The sequence below is a fragment of the Scyliorhinus torazame genome, chromosome 19, assembly GCF_047496885.1.
Source record: "Scyliorhinus torazame isolate Kashiwa2021f chromosome 19, sScyTor2.1, whole genome shotgun sequence".
In the NCBI taxonomy this organism is placed as follows: Eukaryota; Metazoa; Chordata; class Chondrichthyes; order Carcharhiniformes; family Scyliorhinidae; genus Scyliorhinus; species Scyliorhinus torazame.
Genome location: NC_092725.1, coordinates 140493099 through 140515843, shown reverse-complemented (window position 1 = coordinate 140515843; position 22745 = coordinate 140493099). Strand labels below are relative to the sequence as shown.

Genomic DNA, 22745 nt, shown 5'->3' with positions numbered 1-22745 from the left:
TGCGCGTCGCGGTGCGGCCACCTGCAGATAACAGGGCCGTGTTCACCAATAGGAAGGGGACCTATTCGATGAACGTACAGGTGGTCTGCGACCACCGCATGATGATCCTGCACGTCTGCGCCCGTCACCCAGGCAGTGTACATGACTCATTCGTGTTGTCGCGGTCATCCATCCCCGGCATGTACGAGGGACGCCATCCCCGGCTGAGGGGCTGGTTGCTGGGCGACAGGGGCTACCCATTGCGATCGTGGCTGATGACGCCTATACGGAGGCCACGCAATGAGGCGGAGAACCGCTACAATGATGCCCATGTAGCGACAAGGGGAGTGATCGAGAGGTGCTTTGGCGTGCTGAAGATGCGTTTCAGGTGCCTGGACCTCTCTGGGGGCACCCTCCAGTATCGGTCAGATAGGGTCGGCCGCATCATTGTGGTGTGCTGCGTCCTGCACAACATAGCCCAGCAGAGGGGCGATGTGCCGCAGGCAGAGGAGGGCGGAGTGGAGGAGAAGCAGGAAGAGGCGCAGTCCTCCCCAGATGAGGGGGATGGGGGCAATGGTCAGGGCAGACGGGGTAGACACAGGCGGGTGGCTGTCCACCGTTACCGGCTGGCCCAGCGGGCACAGGACAGACTGATAGCCGCCCGCTTCACTGACTAGATGGGCGTGGGAATCGGGTAGTATGGCCACAGACCGCACACCATGGCAACAGCCGACCACCCACACCCCCCACCCACCCAGCACCCTCACCCCCCTCCCCAACCCCACACACCCCACCCGCATGCACACCACCCCCCCCCCCCCCCCAATTGCCGATCCACCGGCGGCACAACGGGCCGGGCTCACCCAGTTGCGGGTGGACGCGTGTCTATCGCAGGCCATGGAGGATGATGACAACCCGCCTCCGATGAGCTCCTGGCTCTACATCGTTGGACTATGTCTGACCCATGGCCACAGTACCACCATCCACCCGGACCATCCCTGCATGCGGCTGTGACACTGCAGCGCACGGTCCCGTCCTCTGCCCGGGGGATGTTGATGGCGGCCCAGGGGGAAGGGGGCAGACTCACCTAGGGCTGAGGTAAGACCACCCGTCACACACACACTTGCGCTCAACGTACATGACACGCCCGCACACTTTGGACAGAGCACAAAGGCAGCTTCGGTAGGTGTAACATTGACTTTAATAACCAAAGGAGTTCATGCACGTGCCCTAGCCCCTAAAACTCATCTGTGCCCTGCACCCGTGCCAACTTACTCAGTGTCTAATTGTTTGGCCTTACGGGCCCTTTGACTACGTCTACGTGGTTCCCCAGACGGTACAGCAGAACTGGAGGTGGACTCCTGTGATTCCTGCCCTCTGACACTGGATCCCTTTGGCGGCCGTTTCCTGGGGCGTCCTGGCCTAGATGGGCCAGGCTGCGGCCCGGGCGACTGGGATGGCGAGCTGCCAGCCTGTCCTGCCCGTTGCCCACCCGATGCACCTGGGACGGAAGAGGGGGAGTCCGAGGTGTCGCGGTGTACCGGGACCTCCCCTACAGAGGGAGCCGGGACGGACCACACCACCTTCTCCTCCCTCGCGGTGCCCGATGGCCCCCAGGCCTCTACATGGGTGGGGGATGCGAACGGACTGGCCATCCGACGCGCCCCCGACATCTGGCGCTGCCAGTCCTGGAGGCCCGTGGTGGTATCGACAGGGGTCTGCAGGTTTGCAGCCATGGAGCCCAGGGGGTTGTCAAACCCTGTCTGTGACAGTGCGACGCCGGCTCGCACATGGCCACTGGCGCCGATGCCCTCAGCGATGGCCTGCTGAGACTGGGCCATGGCCTGCTGAGACTGGGCCATGGCCTGCAGAGACTGAGCCATGGCCTGCAGAGACTGGGCTATGGCCTGCTGAGACTGGGCCATGGCCTGCTGAGACTGGGCTATGGCGTTGAGCGCCTCTGCCATCTGGCGCTGGCACTGGCTCATGGCCTCCTGTGAGAGGGCAGCCATTTCCTGGGCCACAGACGCCGCCTGCACGGAAGACCCCAGGCCTCGCAAACCGTTCCCCATGTCTGACACCGTCGCACCCATTGCCTCCACCGCGGACGCCACCCGTGCGGTGTCAGCCTGGGTGGCACGCATGACCGGGACCACTCCCAGCTCCTGGACGCGGGTGGACTCCTCCACCTGCGACCGCAGCCGCCGCAAGCCACCCGTCACCCTATTCGCTCGTCTCCGTGTCGGTGGTTGCATCGGATCTATGTGTGGGTGTGGTAACTGCGGGAACCCGGGATCCATCTGGGCGGCAGATGTTCGCTTGGCCTGGGCTGCCCTCCGACCGCCCGGTCCCTCTGCTGCTCCTACCTCCACCTGCTGTACCGGGACGGCTGTGTTGTGCGCACCAGTGAGTGTACCAGACGCCTCATCACTAAAGTGCCCAACCGTGGTGAGTGTTTCTGCGATGGTGGAGGGTGTTGGTGACAGCAGTGGCGTTGTGTCGTGCTCTTCGTCCCACTCTGACTCCATGGCACTTTGGGGTGGGGGTTCGTCTCCACCCATCCACTCTGAGTCACTGTCCGGTATTTCGTCTTCCCAGGTAGGGGTGTCCTGGGTAGTGCTGTCCCGGGTAGTGCTGTCCCGGGTAGTGCTGTCCCGGGTAGTGCTGTCCCGGGTAGGGGTGTCCCGGGTAGTGCTGTCCCGGGTAGGGGTGTCCTGGGTAGTGGTGTCCCGGGTAGGGGTGTCCTGGGTAGTGGTGTCCCGGGTAGGGGTGTCCTGGGTAGTGGTGTCCTGGCTCGGATGTGACGGGGGCCTGTGGCTGCCCCCCTCATCGCTGGGTGGTCGCTCCCGCACGTGACGGGGGTGTCGTCTCCCTGTTGCTCCAGGTCTCTCCGTCTCCCGTGGTGTGCGAGGGGCATCCTGTGGGCGTCGCATGCTGGAGGGTCCGGGTCTCTCCGTCTCCCGTGGTGTGCGAGGGGCATCCTGCGGGCGTCGCATGCTGGAGGGTCCGGGTCTCTCCGTCTCCCGTGGTGTGCGAGGGGCATCCTGCGGGCGTCGCATGCTGGAGGGTCCGGGTCTCTCCGTCTCCTGTGGTCTCCGAGGGGCATCCTGCGGGCGTCGCATGCTGGAGGGTCCGGGTCTCTCCGTCTCCCGTGGTGTGCGAGGGGCATCCTGCGGGCGTCGCATGCTGGAGGGTGCGGGTCTCTCCGTCTCCTGTGGTCTCCGAGGGGCATCCTGCGGGCGGTGTGCATCTGCGGGGATGGGTGCCTGGACGTTTGGTCCTGCGATACACAATGAAGCATGCATGGTTAGACATCAGGCAGTGATCAGGTGATACGGGGGAGGGGGATATAGGGGAGGGGGGATATGGGGACGGGCTGTTGATGGCTCACTTGCTCGTGGGCCCCCGACCTCTGCATCAGCAACCTCCCGGTCCTCAGGTCCGCCAGCCAGTTCCAGGGCCCTTTCCTCGTGTACGGTCAGTGGCCTCTCATCAGCGGGCCCTCCTCCAGTCCTCACATGCTCCCTATTGTTGTGTGCGCGCTTCTCCTGTGGGGGGGGGGGGGGGGGGGGGGGGCGTGGTGGCAGGGGTAAAAGGCAACAGTGTTATGAATACACGCCATCGGTTGCGCGTGCATTGCAGAGGTTAAGGTTAGGGCTGGGGGAGGGGGGGATATGGGGAGGGGGGATATGGGGGAGGGGGGATATGGGGAGGCTCACCCTGCCTGCTCTGACGAGGTCGTTCACCTTCTTGTGGCACTGGGTGCCTGTCCGTGGTGTCAGGGCCACAGCGGTGACGGCCTCTGCCACTTCCCTCCACAGACGCCGGCTGTGGCGTGGGGCAACTCTGCGGCCGTGCCCGGGATACATGGCGTCCCTCCTCTGCTCCACCGCGTCCAGGAGCGCCTCCACATCGCGTGACTCGAACCTCGGGGCTGAGCGACGGCCAGCCATCAAGTCGGGTGTTGCGGTCGGCTGTTCCGGTCGGGTGGGGGGGGGAGCTGCGCGGCCTTATGAGCCGTCACGCTGTGCAGCGCGTATGATGCTGCACGGCGTGAACCACTGCGCAAGCGCGGATCCCGTTACGTCGCTGCTAGCCCATTTCGGGCCGCAGACTATCGGCCCATTTTTATGACGTGACGCAAGTGGGATTTGCGCCGTTTTTTTGCGCCGATCGGCGGACTTTCCGCCGATAATGGAGAATTTCGCCCCAGGTGCTTGAATGCATAAACCACTCCCCTCTACACTTCCTAATTTCTCAGCATTTCTTGGATCCAACATGGATGACCTCAGAGCAAACACCAAATTTCACCTACCGTAGTTTTGCTCATTCACTTAATTTGTCGATATCCTTTTGGAGATTCCTCCTCCTATCTGCACTACATGGTGTCCCTTCTAATTGAATTTCATCTTCAAGCTTGAATATATAATTTCCTATACCTTCATCCAAGTCATTAATAAATGTGAAGCATGGGGAACACCATGTGTCACATAATGCTACTCAATAAGTACATACCGTATACCTCAACTCTTTGACCAGACTTTTCCGCCCGTTCGCTGGCGACAGGATTTTCTGGTCCCGGCAGCGCTCCCGCACCGGCAGGTTTCCCTGCGGCGTGGGGTGGCTTCAATCGGAATTCCCATTGACAATGGCAGGAGCTGAGAATCCTGCTGCCGGCAAACGACGTGTTGTCTCCCGCTGCCAATAAACACATGGCTGGGAGGCCGGAGACTCCAGCCCTTTGTCCCTGAGCTCCCAATCAAGCTGACCAATGAATGATTAATCTGGAGTACAGTCCAGTAGTTTAAGATTTACCTTGCCTATTTATTAGAAAAAAGATGGAGATAAAAAGGATATGAACAAGTCGCTTCTTGGATGAAATCAGAAACTCCAAAACTAAATTCGGTTTGGAGGCATGAAGCAATCACCATATTTGTCGAGTTATACGTTTGGGGCGAGATTCTCTGGCCCTCCCCACAGCGTGTTTCTCGGCGGTGGGAGGCAGCCCACGTTGTCCGGCAGGGCGGGGAGGTCCTCTAGTCCTGCTGCTGTCAACGGGATTTCCCATGGAACCCACCCCACGCCACCAGGAAACCCATGGCGGTGGTGCACTGTCGGCGGGTTCGGAAGATCCTGGTTGTGTGAACAGCCATAAGATCTTGCCCGCAGAGCCCTTGATGTTCAGATAAAGGTTGATTATGAAACTGTGTCCCAGTATTGCAGTTATGTAGACTAGAAATATAAATCTTGCTCAGGAATTTCACTTTTTAAAATAAACTTAATTTACTGGGAAGGGAAGAATGCTTGTGAACATGAATTTTTTAAAAAAGCATTCAAAAATCTTTGAGTTGCAAATCAAACTTGTATCTGCATAATTATTGCCTTTTGACGTCAATAAGTTAAACAGTTAGATTTTAAACTAAGGTAGAGGTAACGTCTTGCCATCAGTGGATTCATTGAACAGAAACAAAGTAGATGGGAAGTTAACATAGTTGGAACTTTCCATTTGTGCACAGGCAATCATCTTGAAAGCACAAGTTGGAAAGTTTTGCATTTGGTGAAACTTTATTAGAACATAGAACATACAGTGCAGAAGGAGGCCATTCAGCCCATCGAGTCTGCACCGACCCACTTCAGCCCTCACTTCCACCCTATCACTTTAACCCCTCCTGACCCTTGCAACAAAGTAATATTTGTCATAAATAAAAGTTGTTTGTGTTAAGGCAGCCTCTTTTTGTTCAGGCTTATCGAGTTCATTCTTTGAAGTTTGGTATAGATGTTTAGTTTTATAGAATTTGCAGTGTAGAAGGAGGCCATTCAGCGCAGCAAATCTACACTGACCCTTGGAAAGCGCACCCTACTTAAGCCCACGCCTCCACCCTATCCCCGTAACCCAGTAACCCCACCTAACCTTTTGGACACTAAAGGGCAATTTTGCACGACCAGTCCACCTAACCTGCACATCTTTGGACTGTGGGAGGAAACCAGAGCACCTGGAGGAAACCCACGCAGACACGGGGAGAACGTGCAGACTCCGCACAGACAGTGACCCAAGCCGGGAATCAAACTTGGGACCCTGGAGCTGTGAAGCAACAGTGCTAACCGCTGTGAAGCAACAGTGCTAACCACTGCGCTACCATGCTGCCCACTCAGCCGTATACCGATCTTAAGCAGATTTTAATCAGATCTACTCTGATGCTGCTCATGAAGATTCAGAGATATATACGTATAGGGGCATTAAACCAAATTGTATCACCAAGCACACTGATGTGATGGTCAGTCTTTCAAATGGAAAAGCCTAGCATCTAAACGAAGTAGCTGCAGAGTGGATGCATTGGTTGTAATTTTCCCCAAATCCTTGGGTTCTGGAGAAGTACTGGAGGATTGGAAAGCTGCCAATGTGGCATCCCCATTCAAAAAGGGTGTGCGGCAAGGTGGGTAACTGTCGACCAATTAGCCTAACACCTATTATTGGAAAAAAATTGGAATCAATTATCAAGAAAGTAATAGCAGCACATTTGTAAAATCATAATCTAATCAAGCAGAATCAGATTTACTTTGTGAAAGGGAAATCGTGCCTGACTTAACGTATTTGAGTTTTTCGAGGAAGTGGATAGAGGAGAACCAGTAGACGTGTTGTATTTCGACTTCCTGAAGGCATTTGACAAGATATCTCACGAAAGCTTAAGTCATAAGACAGGACCCCGTGATGATGGAGGTAGTATATTGGCATAGATAGAAAATTGGTTAATGGGCAGGAAACAGCAAGTGGGGATGAGGGGTTCTTTTTCTGTGGGGTTCCACAAGGATCAATGCTGGGACCACAACTGTTTACAAAGTATATGAATGACTTGGAGGAAGGAAGCGAATATCCTGCAGCCAGGTTTGAGATGACACAAAGATATGTGGAAAGGCAAGTTGCGAGAAGGATACAGATAGGTTGCAGAGACATTGGTAGGTTAAGTAAGTGGGCAGAAAGTTGGCAGATGGAGTGTAATGTGCTAAAATATTGGGCGGGATTCTCTGATCCTGAAGCTAAGTGTTGACGCCGTTGGAAATGCTGTCGCGTTTCTTGACGGCGTCAACACGGCCCCAGGATCAGCAATTCTGGTCCCTAAAAGGGGCCAGCAGGCCACTCCAGCTGCTGATCCGGCCGTGGCATGAGTGCCGGGAGATGCGTGCATGCGAAGTGGGTCCGGCGCGAACCTGTGCATGCGCTGGCCTACCGGCACGATTTCCGCACATACGCGGTGTCTCTTTTGTCCGCGCAGGCCCCGAGCCAACATGGCACAGGAGTACCTGAGCCGGCGCGGAAGAAAGGAGGCCGGGAGACAGAGAGACCGGCCCGGCGATTGGTGGGTCCCGATTGCGGGCCAGGCCACATCGGAGGCCGCCCTCCCCCCGGGGTCAGACCCCCCCCTTACAGGCCGCCCCCGGATGCTTCAACGCCGAGGTCCTGCCGGCAGGACTCGGGTTCATTTCTACAACTACTCGGACCATCCAGGCCAGAGAATTGCGAGGGGGGGGGGGGCGCGTAGAGCGGCCTCCGATTGGCACTACTCCGGCCCCAATGGCAATCGTGTCCTGGCGTCGGGGCGGCGTGGCGCGATCCGCGCGGCCCCCTGGCGATTCTCCGACCTGGCGCGGGGTCGGAGAATCCTGCCTGTGAAGTTTATTTTGGAAGGAGAACAAAAGAACAGAATATTTAAATGGAGAAAAAGTGCAGAAATCTGCAACATAAGGACTTGGGGGTACTTGTGCATGCAGCACAGAAAGCTAGAGCACAGGCACAGCCGGTAATCAGGAAGATGTGGCAAGGTAGTACCGTGGTTAGCACTGTTGCTTCACAGCGCCAGGTTCGATTCCTGGTTTGGGTCACTGTCAGAGGAGTCTGCACGTTCTCCCTGTGTCTGCGTGGGTTTCCTCCGGGTGCTCCGGTTTCCTCACACAAGTCCCAAAGATGTGCTGTTAGGTGAATTTCACATTCTGAATTCTCCCTCTGTGCACCTGAACAGGCGTAGGAGTGTGGCAACTAGGGGATTTTCACAGTGACTTCATTGCAGTGTTAATGTAAGCCTACTTTTGACGATACTAAAAATTATTATTAGGTTAATGTAAGGTTGGCCTTTATTTCAGGGGGATTGGAGTATAAGAGTAGGGAAGTTTTGCTGCAACTGTACAAGGTACTGGTGAGACCACATCTAGAGTACTGTGAGCAGTTTTGGTTCCCTTGTTTAAGGAAATATATTATTTCATTGGAGGTGGCTCAGAGAAGGTTCACTGGGATGATCCCCGGTATGGAGGGATTGTCATATGAGTAAAGGTTGAACAGGTTGGGACTCTACTCATTGGAATTTAGAAGAATGAGAGGTGATCTCATTGAAACATATCGGATTATTAAGGGTCTTGACAGGGTAAATACTGAGAGGATGTTTCCCTCTTGGGAGAGTCTAGGACCAGAGGGCATAGCCTCAGAATATAGGGGTGCCAATTTAAGACTGAGATGAGGAGAAATTTCTTCTTTCAGAGTTGAGACTCTTTGGATCTATGGGGGCAGATTTGTGTATATTTAAGCCTGCAATAGATTCTTGATCAGTAAGGGAATCATGGTTTATGGGGAAAGGGGAGGAAAGTGGACATGAGGAATGTTGGATCAGCCATGACCCTATTGAATGACAGAGCAGGCTCAAGGGGCTGAATGGCCTACCCCTGTTCCTATTTCTTATGAGGCCCAGGAAGGTAGGGAGCGATGTTCTGGGAATCAGGGGTACTGAGAGGGGGGGGGGGTTGTGTTTGGGGGGAGGGGGGTGCAGATCTCAGAATCTGGTAGTGTTTTCAGGATGAGGGAAGACTGTTCCAGGGTGTGTGATCACAGAGTGTTTTTTGGGAGTGCAGGAGAAATCGCTGGAAAGGAACCTGGGGTCGAACTGAGATGTTCGGGTTTTGGAGCATGTCTGGTTGGGAGGGGGGTGAGAGTTGGAGAAAAGTCACAATATATGCAGAAGCAGGGTCTAATAGCTTATTCGGGAATGTAGCTCCTGAGAATGAAACCCATACTATTATTTATCCCTTTCGAATTATTGAATTCAAATTTTTCATGTCTGGTTTATCTACCATGACTCTGGGTCTCTGGATTATTAGTCCAGTGACAATACCACGACGCCACTACCTCTCCTATAACCCCCATGAAACTCACGGGACAACTTAACTGATCTCCCCATGGGGCTCGTGGAATGAGGGTCCCCTGCTGAGGGGCACGGCCCAACAGTGGGATTCATTAAAATCCACAGATAATAGCCAGCCAGGAGGGGAACCGGTATCTTTGGATGGTTCCAACTGGAACTAGTTGTACTCCCCGCCGCTTTGTGGCTTGCATTTCATTTTGGAATAAACCAATTTGCTTTAAACCATTTCAGATCGCCTGTGATTGTAATAGACACATTTGCATTCGAAACGGTACAGCAAAGGTTCACTGGTTAGGTCCCTGAGATGGTCTCTAGGTGTCCGATGATGACAGGATAAATAAACTGGGCTTATGTTCTCAAAGTTTAGAAGAATGAGAGGTAATTTCATTGGACCTTCCAAAATTTTGAAGGGGTTTGATAGAGTGGACGCTGAGAGATTGGTAACATGGTGGCACAGTGGTTAGCACAGCTCCAGGGTCCCAGGTTTGATTCCCGGCTTGGATCACTGTCTGTGCAGAGACTGCTCATTCTCCCCGTGTCTGCCTGGGTTTCCTCCGGGTGCTCCGGTTTCCTCCCACAGTCCAATATTGTCCGGGGTAAGTGGATTGGCCATGATAAATTGCCCCTTAGTGTCTAGGGATGTGCAGGTTGGATTATGGGGATAGGGCGGGGTGCACGGGTGAGTGGACATGAGTAGCGTGCTCTTTTGAAGGGTCAGTGCAGACTCAAAGGGATGAATGGCCTCCTACTGCACTGTCGGGATTCTATGATTCCAATCTATGATTGTTTCCACTGTTTGGTGAATCTAAAACATGCGGGGCAGAGTCTCCAGATTAGGGGCTGATCATTTAGGACCAAAATGAGGAAAAATGACTTTACTCAAAGGGTTGTGAATCTTTGGAATTCTCCAACCCAGAGGGTGGCTTGTACTGCACCATTGATCACGTTTAAAGCTGGGCGTTTTGGTGTCTCAGCAATATGGGGAGTGGATGGGAAAATGGAGTCAAAGCCCATGATTCGCCATAATTGTATTGAATGGCAGAGCAGCCTCAACTGGCCGTATGGTATACTCCTATTCTCATGTGTTTGTGTTCTGCAGCACAGTCACTATTGTAAATCAGAAAGCTCCACAGCCAATTTGCACATGGTAAGATACTGCAAACATATCAGGATAAATGATCAGATAAACTGTTTTAGTGGTGTTGGTTTGAGATGAATGTTGGTGGGGAATTACTTGGTCTTTTTTTGAGTAGTGTGATGAGGTCCTTTACATGCATCTGAGAAAGCTTGGTTTAATGTCTCAGCTGATAGATGGTGCCTCCAACAATGCTGCGGCCCTTCATTACCGCAGTTGGCTGGATTACGGGCTCATGTCTTTGTAGTGGGCTAATAACCTGATTGGAAGGTGAGTGGGCTACGAACCGAGCCATAGCTGATACCTGAGTGGGGTAACTTGTCACGGGCAGAATTCTACCAGGAAGCTTGCAGAAAAAGGGGTTTCATAGACTTTGTCCAGTGGTAGTAATTTTTCTTCCTGTGTTTATTTTTATAATAAACATGCTGTAAAGAGCTGGAGATGTGGAAAAATGCCACGAGAAGTTTTATTGGTCAGAAAAATAAACCTGCAAGTCACTTCTCTGTGCCAAACAGTCCACGTTTTTCAGTTATTTACCAAAATGCAATAGTTTCGAACTCCTGTGATACTATGTTATTCATTATTGTATTTCTCGAATTGTGGACTGACAATAATTTCAAACAAAACAAAAGCAAAACCACAAAGGTTCTCTGCCGGTAGTGTCAGGCTGCTCGCATACTTGCATCAGAAAGGCCTGTAACAATATAGGAATGGTGTCCAAAACCAGCTGGCAAGTTAGTTAAAGTAACCTTGGATCAGACATTCTTCTCAAACTTTTGTTTCTTGTTGATGAAAGATGACATAAACGTCTGCTGTGAACTTGAATGGAATAATTAACAGCACCTAACCAGACATTGCAGGAAACTGGGTAAATGTTATTTTTATCTCTAGGTCTGTGGATTAAATTATATCTGTCAATTTGGTATATATTTTTCAAAATAATTGCCAGGGGAATGTACAGCATACTTTGCAAACCAAGAACGTACATCTTGAGATAACAGCAAAAATGTGACATGCACGTGTTAACATTAAAATTTCATGGGATGTGTGTGCTGGAAAAAATATTTACGATTGCTAACACTTCATTTCAAAGAATATCTTTGAAGTAATTAGGAAGCGAATTATGGAACAGTGTCAAGAATATCCAATAGAAGAGTAAGGTCTATAATGACAATAGGAAGTTAGCTGAGAATTCTTAGAATTTGTAATGCTATTGTTCATTTATTGGCAAGAATTCCTGTGCTGCTTGAAGTAAGCAAGTGTTGGTGCTGATTATTGGAGCACTTATCCAGTGTCAACATATACTTGAACTCGATCAGCTTTAACATCACTTATATGCAGATTCAAATTCCCTTTGCTTTGCCCTGAAATACTTCAGCACTGAAAAAGTATCCTCTGTGCATCAGTTTGAATCTCATGTTTTCTACATCAGCCATCATCTCTGTTCTGAGTGATGTTGCCTATTTAGCGGAACAAAAAAATCCCGATGTATATGTTTGTGGTTTTAGCGTTGACTTAGTCAGTTGATGGACTAATTTTGATCTTCTAGTCAAATCTGTATTATATATTTCTGAGTCATAGTCATATTTCTAAGTCCCCATCTCAGTCTTCTTCCTTCATTGTTTTGTTTCCTCGACGCAGTGTCCCAGGATGAATGCACGTTCACAATTGTTGGGGGCTCTCCAGTATCTCTCATGAGTAACAATCCTTCATGTGTGACCCTGTCAGTGAACCTTTATAGATGGGAGGACATCACAGGCATACATGATCCTGTTCTCATTCAATGTTGACATAAATTCAATGCACCAGAGGCTACTGGATAGTGAACAAGAATAGGAATACTAGATGATTTATATTCCCTCCCTTGCCTCGGGCAAGAAATCTTTAGTGTCTCAAACATTGCCTTGGATAAAGATAGACTGGGTTGGTAAACATGGCGTGGTCCCGAAGGTTGTTGGGTTTTGACAATTGTTAATTGACAAGCTCACCGTCCGAAAGCAGCAGCTGCTGAAGCACCGTGTCCTGACACACATCTTCTTTTGGGATATCCTTTGGCAGTGCGCTCTTAAGGGTGGGTGATTGATTTGCTGCAATACCAGAAGATAGTTAATATTAGCACACAGGAGGCTTGCATCTATCAACTGAGGCATTAAAGCATTAAACTTTTTTAAAGCATTTGAAGTAATCTCTGAGGCTTCTAAGGACAAACATCACATCAGGGAGACTAATGTACAACTCAGCTTAAAATACATTGCAAAATCCAAATATACTTTAGCTCTGAATCACCTACGAGGACAGGCGTGCTAGCATTAGTGTCTTTGAAAGAGTCGACAGCAGCAGTGTCGAGGCCATGATCATCCAAAATCAATTCTGCTTGGCTGCCCATATGCTTAGGATGTCAAGAGTCCCAACTTCCAAAGCAAATCTTCTTTACCAGGTCAAGGAAAGATCCTGAATAAGAGGAGGGCAAAGGAAGCTCTTCAAAGGCACGTTCCAGGCTTACCTCAAGAAATAGAACATAGACGCCAATGCATGGGAGACCTTTTCTCAGAAGAGACCTACTTCGAGGAACCTCCTGATTGAAGGGTCACAATTCCTCGGGAAAACCCAATGGCAAGAGGAGGCTGAGAAAAGAATGCCCACAACTTTGTGTCCAAGGTCCGATGATATCTTTTGGAAGCTTCTGCTAAGTGAGTGATTGAAGATGCGGCTCTAGGATCAGGCTTATCAGCCATGCAAGGGCCCACAGAATCCATGACCAGTAGCACGGAGTGTCAGGAAAAAAAACAGCCAGGTGTTTGAACGCCGTGCTTATAGTGCGCATGCCTGAACGGCCATGCTTCGGGTCGTCACGCCACACATGTGAAAGTTACAGGCCAATATTCTGGAAAGAGAGGGCGAAGGAATATCAAATTAAACATTCCTCCAATGCTCTCTACTTTCTCCCATTTTGATGATCTCCTACATTCATCGTGCAATTCATTCTTGTTATTGATTCCAATTCAGGTTTATCAACTCTTTCAGTTTGTCATTTGTTTTCCTGATTGTAGATCCTCAGTGCTCACAGTATTCAACCCTCTTACACTGTAAAGGTTGAGTCATGGCCAGTTGTTGCCTTTTGTCTTCAGAGTATTGACATTCTCGAACAAACCTGCTCTTCTGGTCTACGTTGGAATTCCTCCATCTTGATTTGCTGAATGTGCTCCGGAAGTCTTAATTTCCTGTTTTGTAACTAGCTTTTCTTTTCACTTTAACCATTTTAACTTTTCATAAAGTTTTTCTGATTTTTCTATATTTGCCAGGAGTATTCTGTTTAGTGATCTTCTGAACTTTCTGTTTTTGGTATTCTGAAGGCCTAATTACAATATTTTCCATATTCTGTCCTGACTCATTCTGAGCAGTTCCAAAAATGGATTACTTTGCTGACTTCTATAATCCAAAGTTCTTGAAACCCTGCTTGATACATCTAGTTTAATCGAGCCTTCAATCTAGCGTTTCAATCTTGCTTGTGTACTATATTTGGACCACAATCTTGATTAATCTCAGTTGTTACCTTGTTTTATTTTGGTAAAACCTTAGTTCTAATTGGACTTTTGTTTTTTAGGGATATATTAAGTGGGAATGATCTTTTCAACCCTTTTCACTTACTTTGGAACTTTAGACACAAATTAGATTCTTCCAAAACTTATAAGTTTTGCTTTTCATTTTCTTGAAGCCTGATGGTGTTGATCTTCCTCGTCAATAAATGTTGTCATCATTCTGTGTAATAATTGAAACCCGACAATTGTGGGTTAATTTATAACCAAAACACCATGAAAGAAAGAAATGTGGTCTGATGAAAAGTGTTGAACAGCATCACTTTTTCAAAATGGGAAAATAATCATTAAGGTTCACGTTTAGCAAACTCACAATATTCCATTTAATCTAGAGAAGGGATGGAAGGAGTCACATATTTCAAAGTTATGTTCTTGAATTGGAAAATGATCTGTGGACCTTTGTCCAACCTGAGCACTTGCATTTTGGAGCATCTGTAGTTCCTTACCCACAAAACCAGGGCCCTGGAATGGTTTTGTATTAGGATACTATAGTTGTCCTACCACACCCACACAATAGAGTGTCTGCCTCATTGCCTTTAATGCTCCACTTCTCAGAATTTCCATCTGCTTTTACTTGGCTTGACGTTTTTAGCATCATCCTGTCCCATGGGATTTCACAGCATGCAGATTTAATGTGCAGAGGATGTGGTATTTGTCAGTTGGTGAAATATGTCTGGTGGTTCTTCCTTCAGCAGTTTTCATTTGCCTGCGTCCTGTGTGGTCTGCCTTTAGATCACTAAATTGAGCCCACTTTAGTCAAATGAACCCACTACCTTCCCAGCTGCTTGTGATATGTCTGGATTTGCAGGAGAAACAGTCTTTGAAATGGGAATGCTGACTGTGATATGAAGCATGCGGAAACCTCGGTTTTGTCAATTTATATTAGGCTGAATTTCATTACTTTATGTGAATAACTTTCAAATCAAAAGAGTAAATGCCCTAATCAATGGTTTCTGAAAGATATGAATCTAATTGTGATTTTTTTTTTAGTCTGAATAATTTGAGAAAAATAAATGTGAATCTGCTTGACAATATGATCTGTTTTACTTGGCTTGTTCTCTTTCTTTAAGGCATTAACAAAGTCTGCTGTACAACAGCAGCAAGAAGCAAGCAAAAAACAGCTTCAGTCAGCCATAGAGAATCAAATGCAGAAATGTGAAGAATTGCTTAACACACAGGTAATGTTATTGCATTATGTTATTGACAAAGATCATGCTATGAGACTGTGACAAAGGTAAAGTTTTCCTCTTTGTCCTTCACCTGTTTGTAGCCATTGACACAGTTAATTGCAGCATCCTTCTCCAACACCTCCACTGTCATTTAGCAGGGTGGGACGATTTGTCTGGCACTATTCTTGTCTATCTAATTGAATCAGAGTATCATTTGGAATGGCTTCTCTTCCTTCTCCCGCATCACTGCCCTTCATGTTTCTTATCTACTTGCTGCCCATTGGCGGAAAAACCTGAAAGCATACCGTTAGTTTTCACAAGTATGTTGCCGACTCCCAACTCTACATCAACTCTTGAACCATCTCCCTCCACCCCATCGCCGTTACTAAATTATCAGACTGCTTATCCAACATTGAGTGCTGGATAAGCAGAAATGTGCTGCAAATTAATATTGGGAAGATTGAAACCATTGTTTTTGGTCCCTTCTCCAAACTTTACGAACTCCATCCTTCTCTCTGGCAACAATCTGAGATTAAATAATCCTGTTTGAAACCTTGGACAGACATTTGTTCCCACGATGAGCTTCTAAAGGAGCCCCGAGGTGGACCTTGTAGTAAAGAAGCCACTGAGGATCATAACATAATGGAATTTCAAATTCAGTTTGAAGGAGAGAAGAGCGTATTTACAATCTATATTAGTGACTTGGAGGAAGTGACCAAATATACAGTTGCTATATTTGCTGCTGATACAGAGATAGGTAGGAGAGTAAGTTGCAAACGGACTTGAGGGTCAGTATTTTCTGGCCGTTCACACCGGCGGGATATTCCTGTCCTGACAGCGCACCCCTGCCGTGTCTTTGCCGACAGGGGATGCATTCAATGGAAATCCCGCTGAGAATGGCAGAAGATTCCGTCGCTGGCCAACGTTGGACCACCTCTGCCACCGAGGAGTGCGTGGGTCGTCTCGCCCATGCAAACATTTGTTTACGTTGAGCTCCAGCAACCTTCCAACGGCTGATGGATAGGATGTCGATAGGATGTTGAAAAGCTGTGAAAAATTCCCATGTCATCTGGAAGTAGCATCAACTGTATATGCAGAAAGAACTTTCAAACAACACAGACAGCAGACTTCAGGATCACCCACACCAGCCGCAATCTCCAACCCGGAAATTGGAGCTCTCAGGTCGTGGCGCCTGGCTCCCATTTTAAAAAAGCTGTAGTAATTTGCGACAGCGTGACGTCACGCGTGGCAGATGGGAAGATTCAATGAGGACTGAAGATGCGACATTAACCACGCTGGATATATTATAATGGATTCAAATTCATGCAAATCAGGTTCGTGCCCTCCTGATCACTTCATCGGGGAGGGCCCGGGAAGATTGTGTTCCAAAATATCAGGGGCGTAAATCCCGTTTTTGGCCTCTCGTGAGATTTAGCGGTCATTACAGGATTCGTACCCGTGGCTAATGCGGCTGCTACATCCAGCCCCATTTCTGGAGTACTGTTTACAATCTTGGATTTCTTATCTAAGAAAGGATATATTTGCATGAGAGGCAATGCAGAGCAGGTTCACTCGACTGATTCCTGGAATGACGGGATTGTCTTACAAGGAAAGGTTGGACCTGTATCTATTGGAGTTAGAAGAATTAGGTAACTTTATTGCATCATATAAGATCCTGAGGGAAATGTGACTGGATGGATTCTAAATGGGTCGTTAGTCTTTGTAATTCTCTTCCCCAGAGAGCAGTAGAGACAGAGTCGGTGAATATTTTTAAAGCTAGTTAGATCGATCCTTGACTGAGAAGGGAGCCAAAGGTTAAAGGGGTAGGCAGGGAAAAAGAGGTCGCAATCAAATCATCCATAATCTTATCAAAGGAAAAAGTAGGCTCGATGGGCTGAGTGACCTACTTCTGCTTCTAATTTGTATGTTCGTATGTACCTCCATACATCGCTTGTCTTCGCCACTGCCTCAGCATATGTGCTCCTGAAACCCTCATTTGTTCCTTCATTTCCTCCAAACCTGACTATTCCAAAACTGGTCTTCCACATTCTACTCCCCATAAACGTGAGGACATCCAAAACTCTGGTGTCCACGTCTTAATTCACACCAAGAGCCGTTCACCAAGCATTACTGTGTTCGCTGACCTACATTTGTTCTTGCTCAAGCAACATCTTGATTTTTGAACTCCCTTCCTTGTTTTCAAATCCTCCATGGCTTCACCCCTCCCTATCTCTGTAAGCTCCTCCAGCCTCACAACCCATGCAAAATATTTGCGTTCCCTTTTGAGCATCCCCAATTTTAATCGCTTCACTGCTGGTGGCCGAGCCTTCACTTACCCAGGCTCAAAGCTCTGGAATATCCTCCTTGCACCTCTCTGCCTCTCTACCTCACTTTCATACTTTCAGACATTCCTTCAAACCTGCCTCTTTTAGTTTTTGTTCATCTGACCTAATGGGCTGGATTCTCCGCCAGCGGGATGCTCCGTTTTGCCGGCAGCCAGGGGTTTCCCGACGGCGTGGGGCAGCCCCACAATAGGAAACCCCATTGACAGGCCGGCGTAACGGAGCATCCCGCCGGCGTGGTGAAACAGAAATGTGGCACGGCGGGGCAGAGAATCCAGTCTAATATCTTATGTGACTCAGTGTCATATTTTTTTTCGAATGCTCCTGTGAAAACGCCCTGGGAAGTTTTATTACATTAAATGGTAATATATGAATATAGGTTCTTGTTGTTATAGATACTTTTTGTGTGAAGTCAGCACCCTGAGTAATTAGTTCAGTGTGAGTTTGAGAATCTTAAGTTTTACTACATCATTTGTTGCTACTTCTACTCATTCTCTCCTAATTCTTGCTGCTTTTCACATGCTGGCTGTCAAACAAAGTAGAGTTATTACTTCCAATGGTCAGTAGTAAACTTACTGTCAGACAGATCCGTTCACGTTTTGTGAATTAAGTAATTAAATCTATAAATTGCTACTAGTCTTGAATTGAAATTGCACCAATGTTTCTGAGTTTAAAGGCACAGGTAATTTGCATCAATTTGACACATTTCTCTCATCAAAGCCATATTGGAACACTATAGGCGGGATTCTCCGACCCCCCCACCGGGTCGGAGAATCCCCGGGGGGGCGGCGCGAATCCCGCTCCACCGCTCCGACGCAGGCTGCAGTATTCTCCTGCGTCGGTTTTCGAGCGGGGGCGGGGATAACGCCACCCTGGTCAGGGGCCGTTGGCAGCGCCCCCCCCTCCCCACCCCCGGCAATTCTCCGGGTCCCGATGGGCCGGGCGGCCGTCGGTTTCTGGCCAGTCCCGCCAGTGTGGATTGGACATGGTCCCACACGGCGGGACCTGGCTGGTAGGCCGGCATGTGCGGTCCTCGGGGGGGGCACAAAGGGATCCGGCCCTGGGGGGGGGGGGGGGCACGGTGGCCTGGCCCGCGATCGTGACCCGCCGATCTGCGGGTGGGCCTGTTCCATGGGGGGCACTCCTTGCTTCCACGCCGGCCCCTGTAGGGCTCCGCCATGGCCGGCGCGGAGAAGACACCCCCCTGTGCATGCGCTAAACCACGCCGGCGGTTCTGCGCATGCGCTAACTCGCGCAGTCCCTTTGCCGCCGGCTGGCGCGCCGCCAACCCCTCCGGCACCGGCCTAGCTCCCGGAATGCGGAGAAGTCCGCAACTTCCGGTTGGCCTGAAGCCGGAGTGGTTCGTGCCGTTCTTGGCGCCGACGTCAGGCTAATTCGCCGATTGCGGTGAATGCCGCTCTGTATATGTCCAGTTAAAGCTGGTCCATCTTGACTTTCTGAAGCTAGAGCTTTGCATAGCACCAGCCTGGTAGTGGTTGAAGTATATGAAATAAAGAGAAGGAACTTGCATTCATATGATATCTTAATGACCTCAGGATGTTCCAAAGTGCTTCACAATCAATGAAGTACTCTTGAAATGTAACCACTGTCGCAATGCAACACGGCAGCCAATTTGTGCATAACAGCAATGAGGTAAGTGGTCAGCAATGTTGATTGAGGGACACTGGGGAGAACTCCCCTGATTTTTAAATGGTGGCACAGGGTGAGAGGGTGGACAAGGCCAGAGTTTAACATCTCATCAGAAAGATGGCACCTCCAAAGTGCTGCACTCACTCAGCACAGTACTCCATTGAAATGTCAGCCGAGATTTTGTACCGGTCTCTGGAACCCACAATCTTCAGATTCTGAGGCAAGAATGCGAACATTAGGGAAAGACTAACACCTGCTGCAGAGCAATAATTAGGAAAGCAAAATATTTCAATTAAAATTTGAAAAAAGTGAAAAGGTTTGCAGCCGATCTATTTGATTACTTTGTTGTATTTTATCCACACCTCAGCCCATCGTCAACAGAGCCCGACGCACCAGCAACATTGCCCTTCTGAACAGAATAAAAATAAGAAAGAGTATTTTCTCTCTCTTCCCCCCCCCCCCACCCACCCACATGGACAAGCCCCCCCCCCCCCCCCCCCCACAGTACCCCTGTAACTGGGATGAATGCAAATTGCATTTAATAATGAATAACGAGACAGATTTATGATGTGGAGATGCCGGCGTTGGACTGGGGTGAGCACAGTAAGGGGTCTTACAACACCAGGTTAAAGTCCAACAGGTTTGTTTCAAATCATTAGCTTTCGAAGCACTGCTCCTTCCTAAGGTGAATCCTGAGGTTTCCTCACCTGAGAAAGGAGCAGTGCTCCAAAAGCTAGTGATTTGAAACAAACCTGTTGGACTTTAACCTGGTGTTGTGAGACAGATTTAGTTCATAGTCTCACAGCCTGTGAATATTTATCAAAAAGAAATAATAATTGGCATGGTGGCATAGAGGTTAGCACTGCTGCCTCAGCGACACGGACCCGGGTTCAATTCCGGTCTTGCATGATAGTCTGTGTGGAGTCTGCATGTTCTCTCCATGTTGCGTGAGTTTCCTCCGGGTGCTCCAGTTTGCTCCCACAGTCCAAAGATGTGCAAGTTAGGTGGATTGGCCATGCTAAAATGGCCCTTAGTTTCCAACTGGTAGGTGGTGGTTCGGGAATGGGTGGGCAGTGGACCTGTGTGGGGTGCACCTTCGGAGGGTCGGTGCAGACACGATGGGCCGAATGGCCTCCTTCTGCACTGTAGGAATTCTATGAGTCTATAATATTATACTCAAAAGGGGAAACATGAAAATGAGTGAGAAGTAGGTGAGAATAATACAGGTGTCCTAACAGGCGTTCCAATATTCTCTGAATTCTGGAACCATTCCTTTGGATTGGATAGTTGCATGTCACTCCACTGTTTAAGGAAGTTGAGAGAGGAGAAATCAGAATTGTAGGCCAGTTGGCTTCACACCTGTTGTTGGGAAATTACTGGAGTCTGTAATTCAGAATAGAGTGACTGAACACCTTGAAAAACTTTAGCTGCTCAGAGAGCCAACATGGGTTTGTAAAGGTTAGATCATGCTTGATGAACCGGATTGAATTTTTGTTTACGGGACGAAAGTAAATGGACAAGGAAGGTGCCGAGAGATGGCAGTTATATGGACTTCCAGAAGGCATTTAGTAAAGTCCCTCATAAGAGACTGTTGACTAAAGTTGAAGCTCATGGAATTGTCGAACTAACTTGAGCAGCAGGAGACAGCGAGATGGGATAACGGGCAGGACTCTTATTGGCAGGATGTGACTAATGATGTCATGTAGGCATCTATGTTTGACCCTCAACTATTCATGTTATTTATTAATGACTTGGATGATGGAATAATTAACCCCAAGTTTAGAACATAGAACATTACGGCCCTCGATGTTGCGCCGACCTGTGAAACCACTCTAAAGCCCATCTACACTATTCCCTTATCATCCATATGTCTATCCAATGACCATTTGAATGCCCTTAGTGTTGGCAAGTCCACTACTGTTGCAGGCAGGGCATTCCACGCCCTTACTACTCTCTTGAGTAAAGAACCTACCTCTGACATCTGTCTTATATCTATCTCCCCTCAATTTAAAGGTATGTCCCCTCATGCTAGGCATCACCATCCAAGGAAAAAGGCTCTCACTGTCCACCCTGTCCAATCCTCTGATCATCTTGTATGCCTCAATTACGTCACCTCTTAACCTTCTTCTCTCTAACGAAAACAGCCTCAAGTCCCTCAGCCTTTCCTCATAAGATCTTCCCTCCATAGCAGGCAACATTCTGGTAAATCTCCTCTGCACCCTTTCCAATGCTTCCACATCCTTTCTATAATGCGGCGACCAGAATTGCACGCAATACTCCAAATGCGGCCGCACCAGAGTTTTGTACAGCTGCAACATGACCTCATGGCTCCGAAACTCAGTCCCTCCACCAATAAAAGTTAACACACCGTACGCCTTCTTAACAACCCTCAACCTGGGTGGCAACTTTCAGTGATCTATGTACATGGACACCGAGATCTCTCTGCTCATCCACACTGCCAAGAATCTTACCATCAGCCCAGTACTCTGTCTTCCTGTTATTCCTTCCAAAATGAATCACCTCACACTTTTCTGCATTAAACTCCATTTGCCACCTCTCAGCTGCAGCTTATCTATGTCCCTCTGTAACTTGTAACATCCTTCCGCACAGTCCACAACTCCACCGACTTTAGTGTCATCTGCAAATGTACTCACCCATCCTTCTACGCCCTCCTCCAGGTCATTTATAGAAATGACAAACAGCAGTGGCCCCAAAACAGATCCTACATAAGAACATAAGAAGTAGAAACAAGAGTAGGCCATCTGGCCCCTCGAGCCTGCTCCGCCATTCAATTAGATCATGGCTGATCTTTGTGGACTCAGCTCCACTCTCCAGCCCGTACACCATATCCGCGAATCCCTTTATTCTTTAGAAAGGTATCTAGCTTTTTCTTAAAAACGTTTAAAGAAGGAGCCTCAACTGCTTCACTGGGCAAGGAATTCCAGAGAATTCACAACCCTTTGGGTGAAGAAGTTCCTCCTCAACTCGGACCTAAATCTACTTCCCCTTATTTTGAGGCTATGCCCCCTAGTTCTGCTTTCCCCGACCAGTGGAAACAACCTGCCCGCATCTATCCTATCTATTCCCTTCATAATTTTATATGTTTCAGTAAGATCTCCCCGCATCCTTCTAAACTCCAATGAGTACAGTACTCAACCTCTCGTCATAATCTAATCCCCTCAACTCTGGGATCAACCTAGTGAAACTCCTCTGCACTCCCTCCAGTGCCAATATGTCCTTTCTCAGCTAAGGAGACCAAAACTGAACAGAATACTCCAGATGTGGCCTCACCAACACCTTATACAATTGCAGCATAACCTCCCTAGTCTTGAACTCCATCCCTCTAGCAATGAAAGGCAAAACTCAATTAGCCTTCTTAATCACCTGATGCACCTGCACACCAACTTTTTGCGACTCGTGCACCAGCACACCCAGGTGCCTCTGCACAGCAGCATGTTTTAACATCTTATCGTTTAAATAATAATCCATTCTGCTGTTATTCCTCCCAAAATGGATAGCCTCACACTTGGCAACATTGAATTCCATCTGCCAGACCCTAGCCCATTCACCTAACCTATCCAAATCCTTCTGCAGACTTCCGGTGTCCTCTGCACTTTTTGCTTTACCACTTATCTGTCTGCGAACTTTGACACATTGCACTTGGTCCCCAACTCCAAATCATCTATGTA

General features: G+C 48.8%; 1 protein-coding gene across 5 annotated transcripts in view; it reads left to right on the top strand.

The window, feature by feature from the left end:
• Positions 1-22745, top strand: part of LOC140396561 (coiled-coil domain-containing protein 91-like) — a 266598-nt gene that overhangs the window by 142538 nt on the left and 101315 nt on the right. For all 5 annotated transcript variants that reach the window (XM_072485328.1, XM_072485327.1, XM_072485326.1 and 2 more), the window contains one exon: positions 14966-15073. In XM_072485328.1, the coding sequence (XP_072341429.1) occupies positions 14966-15073 (108 nt within the window). The remainder of the gene's footprint in view (positions 1-14965; positions 15074-22745) is intronic.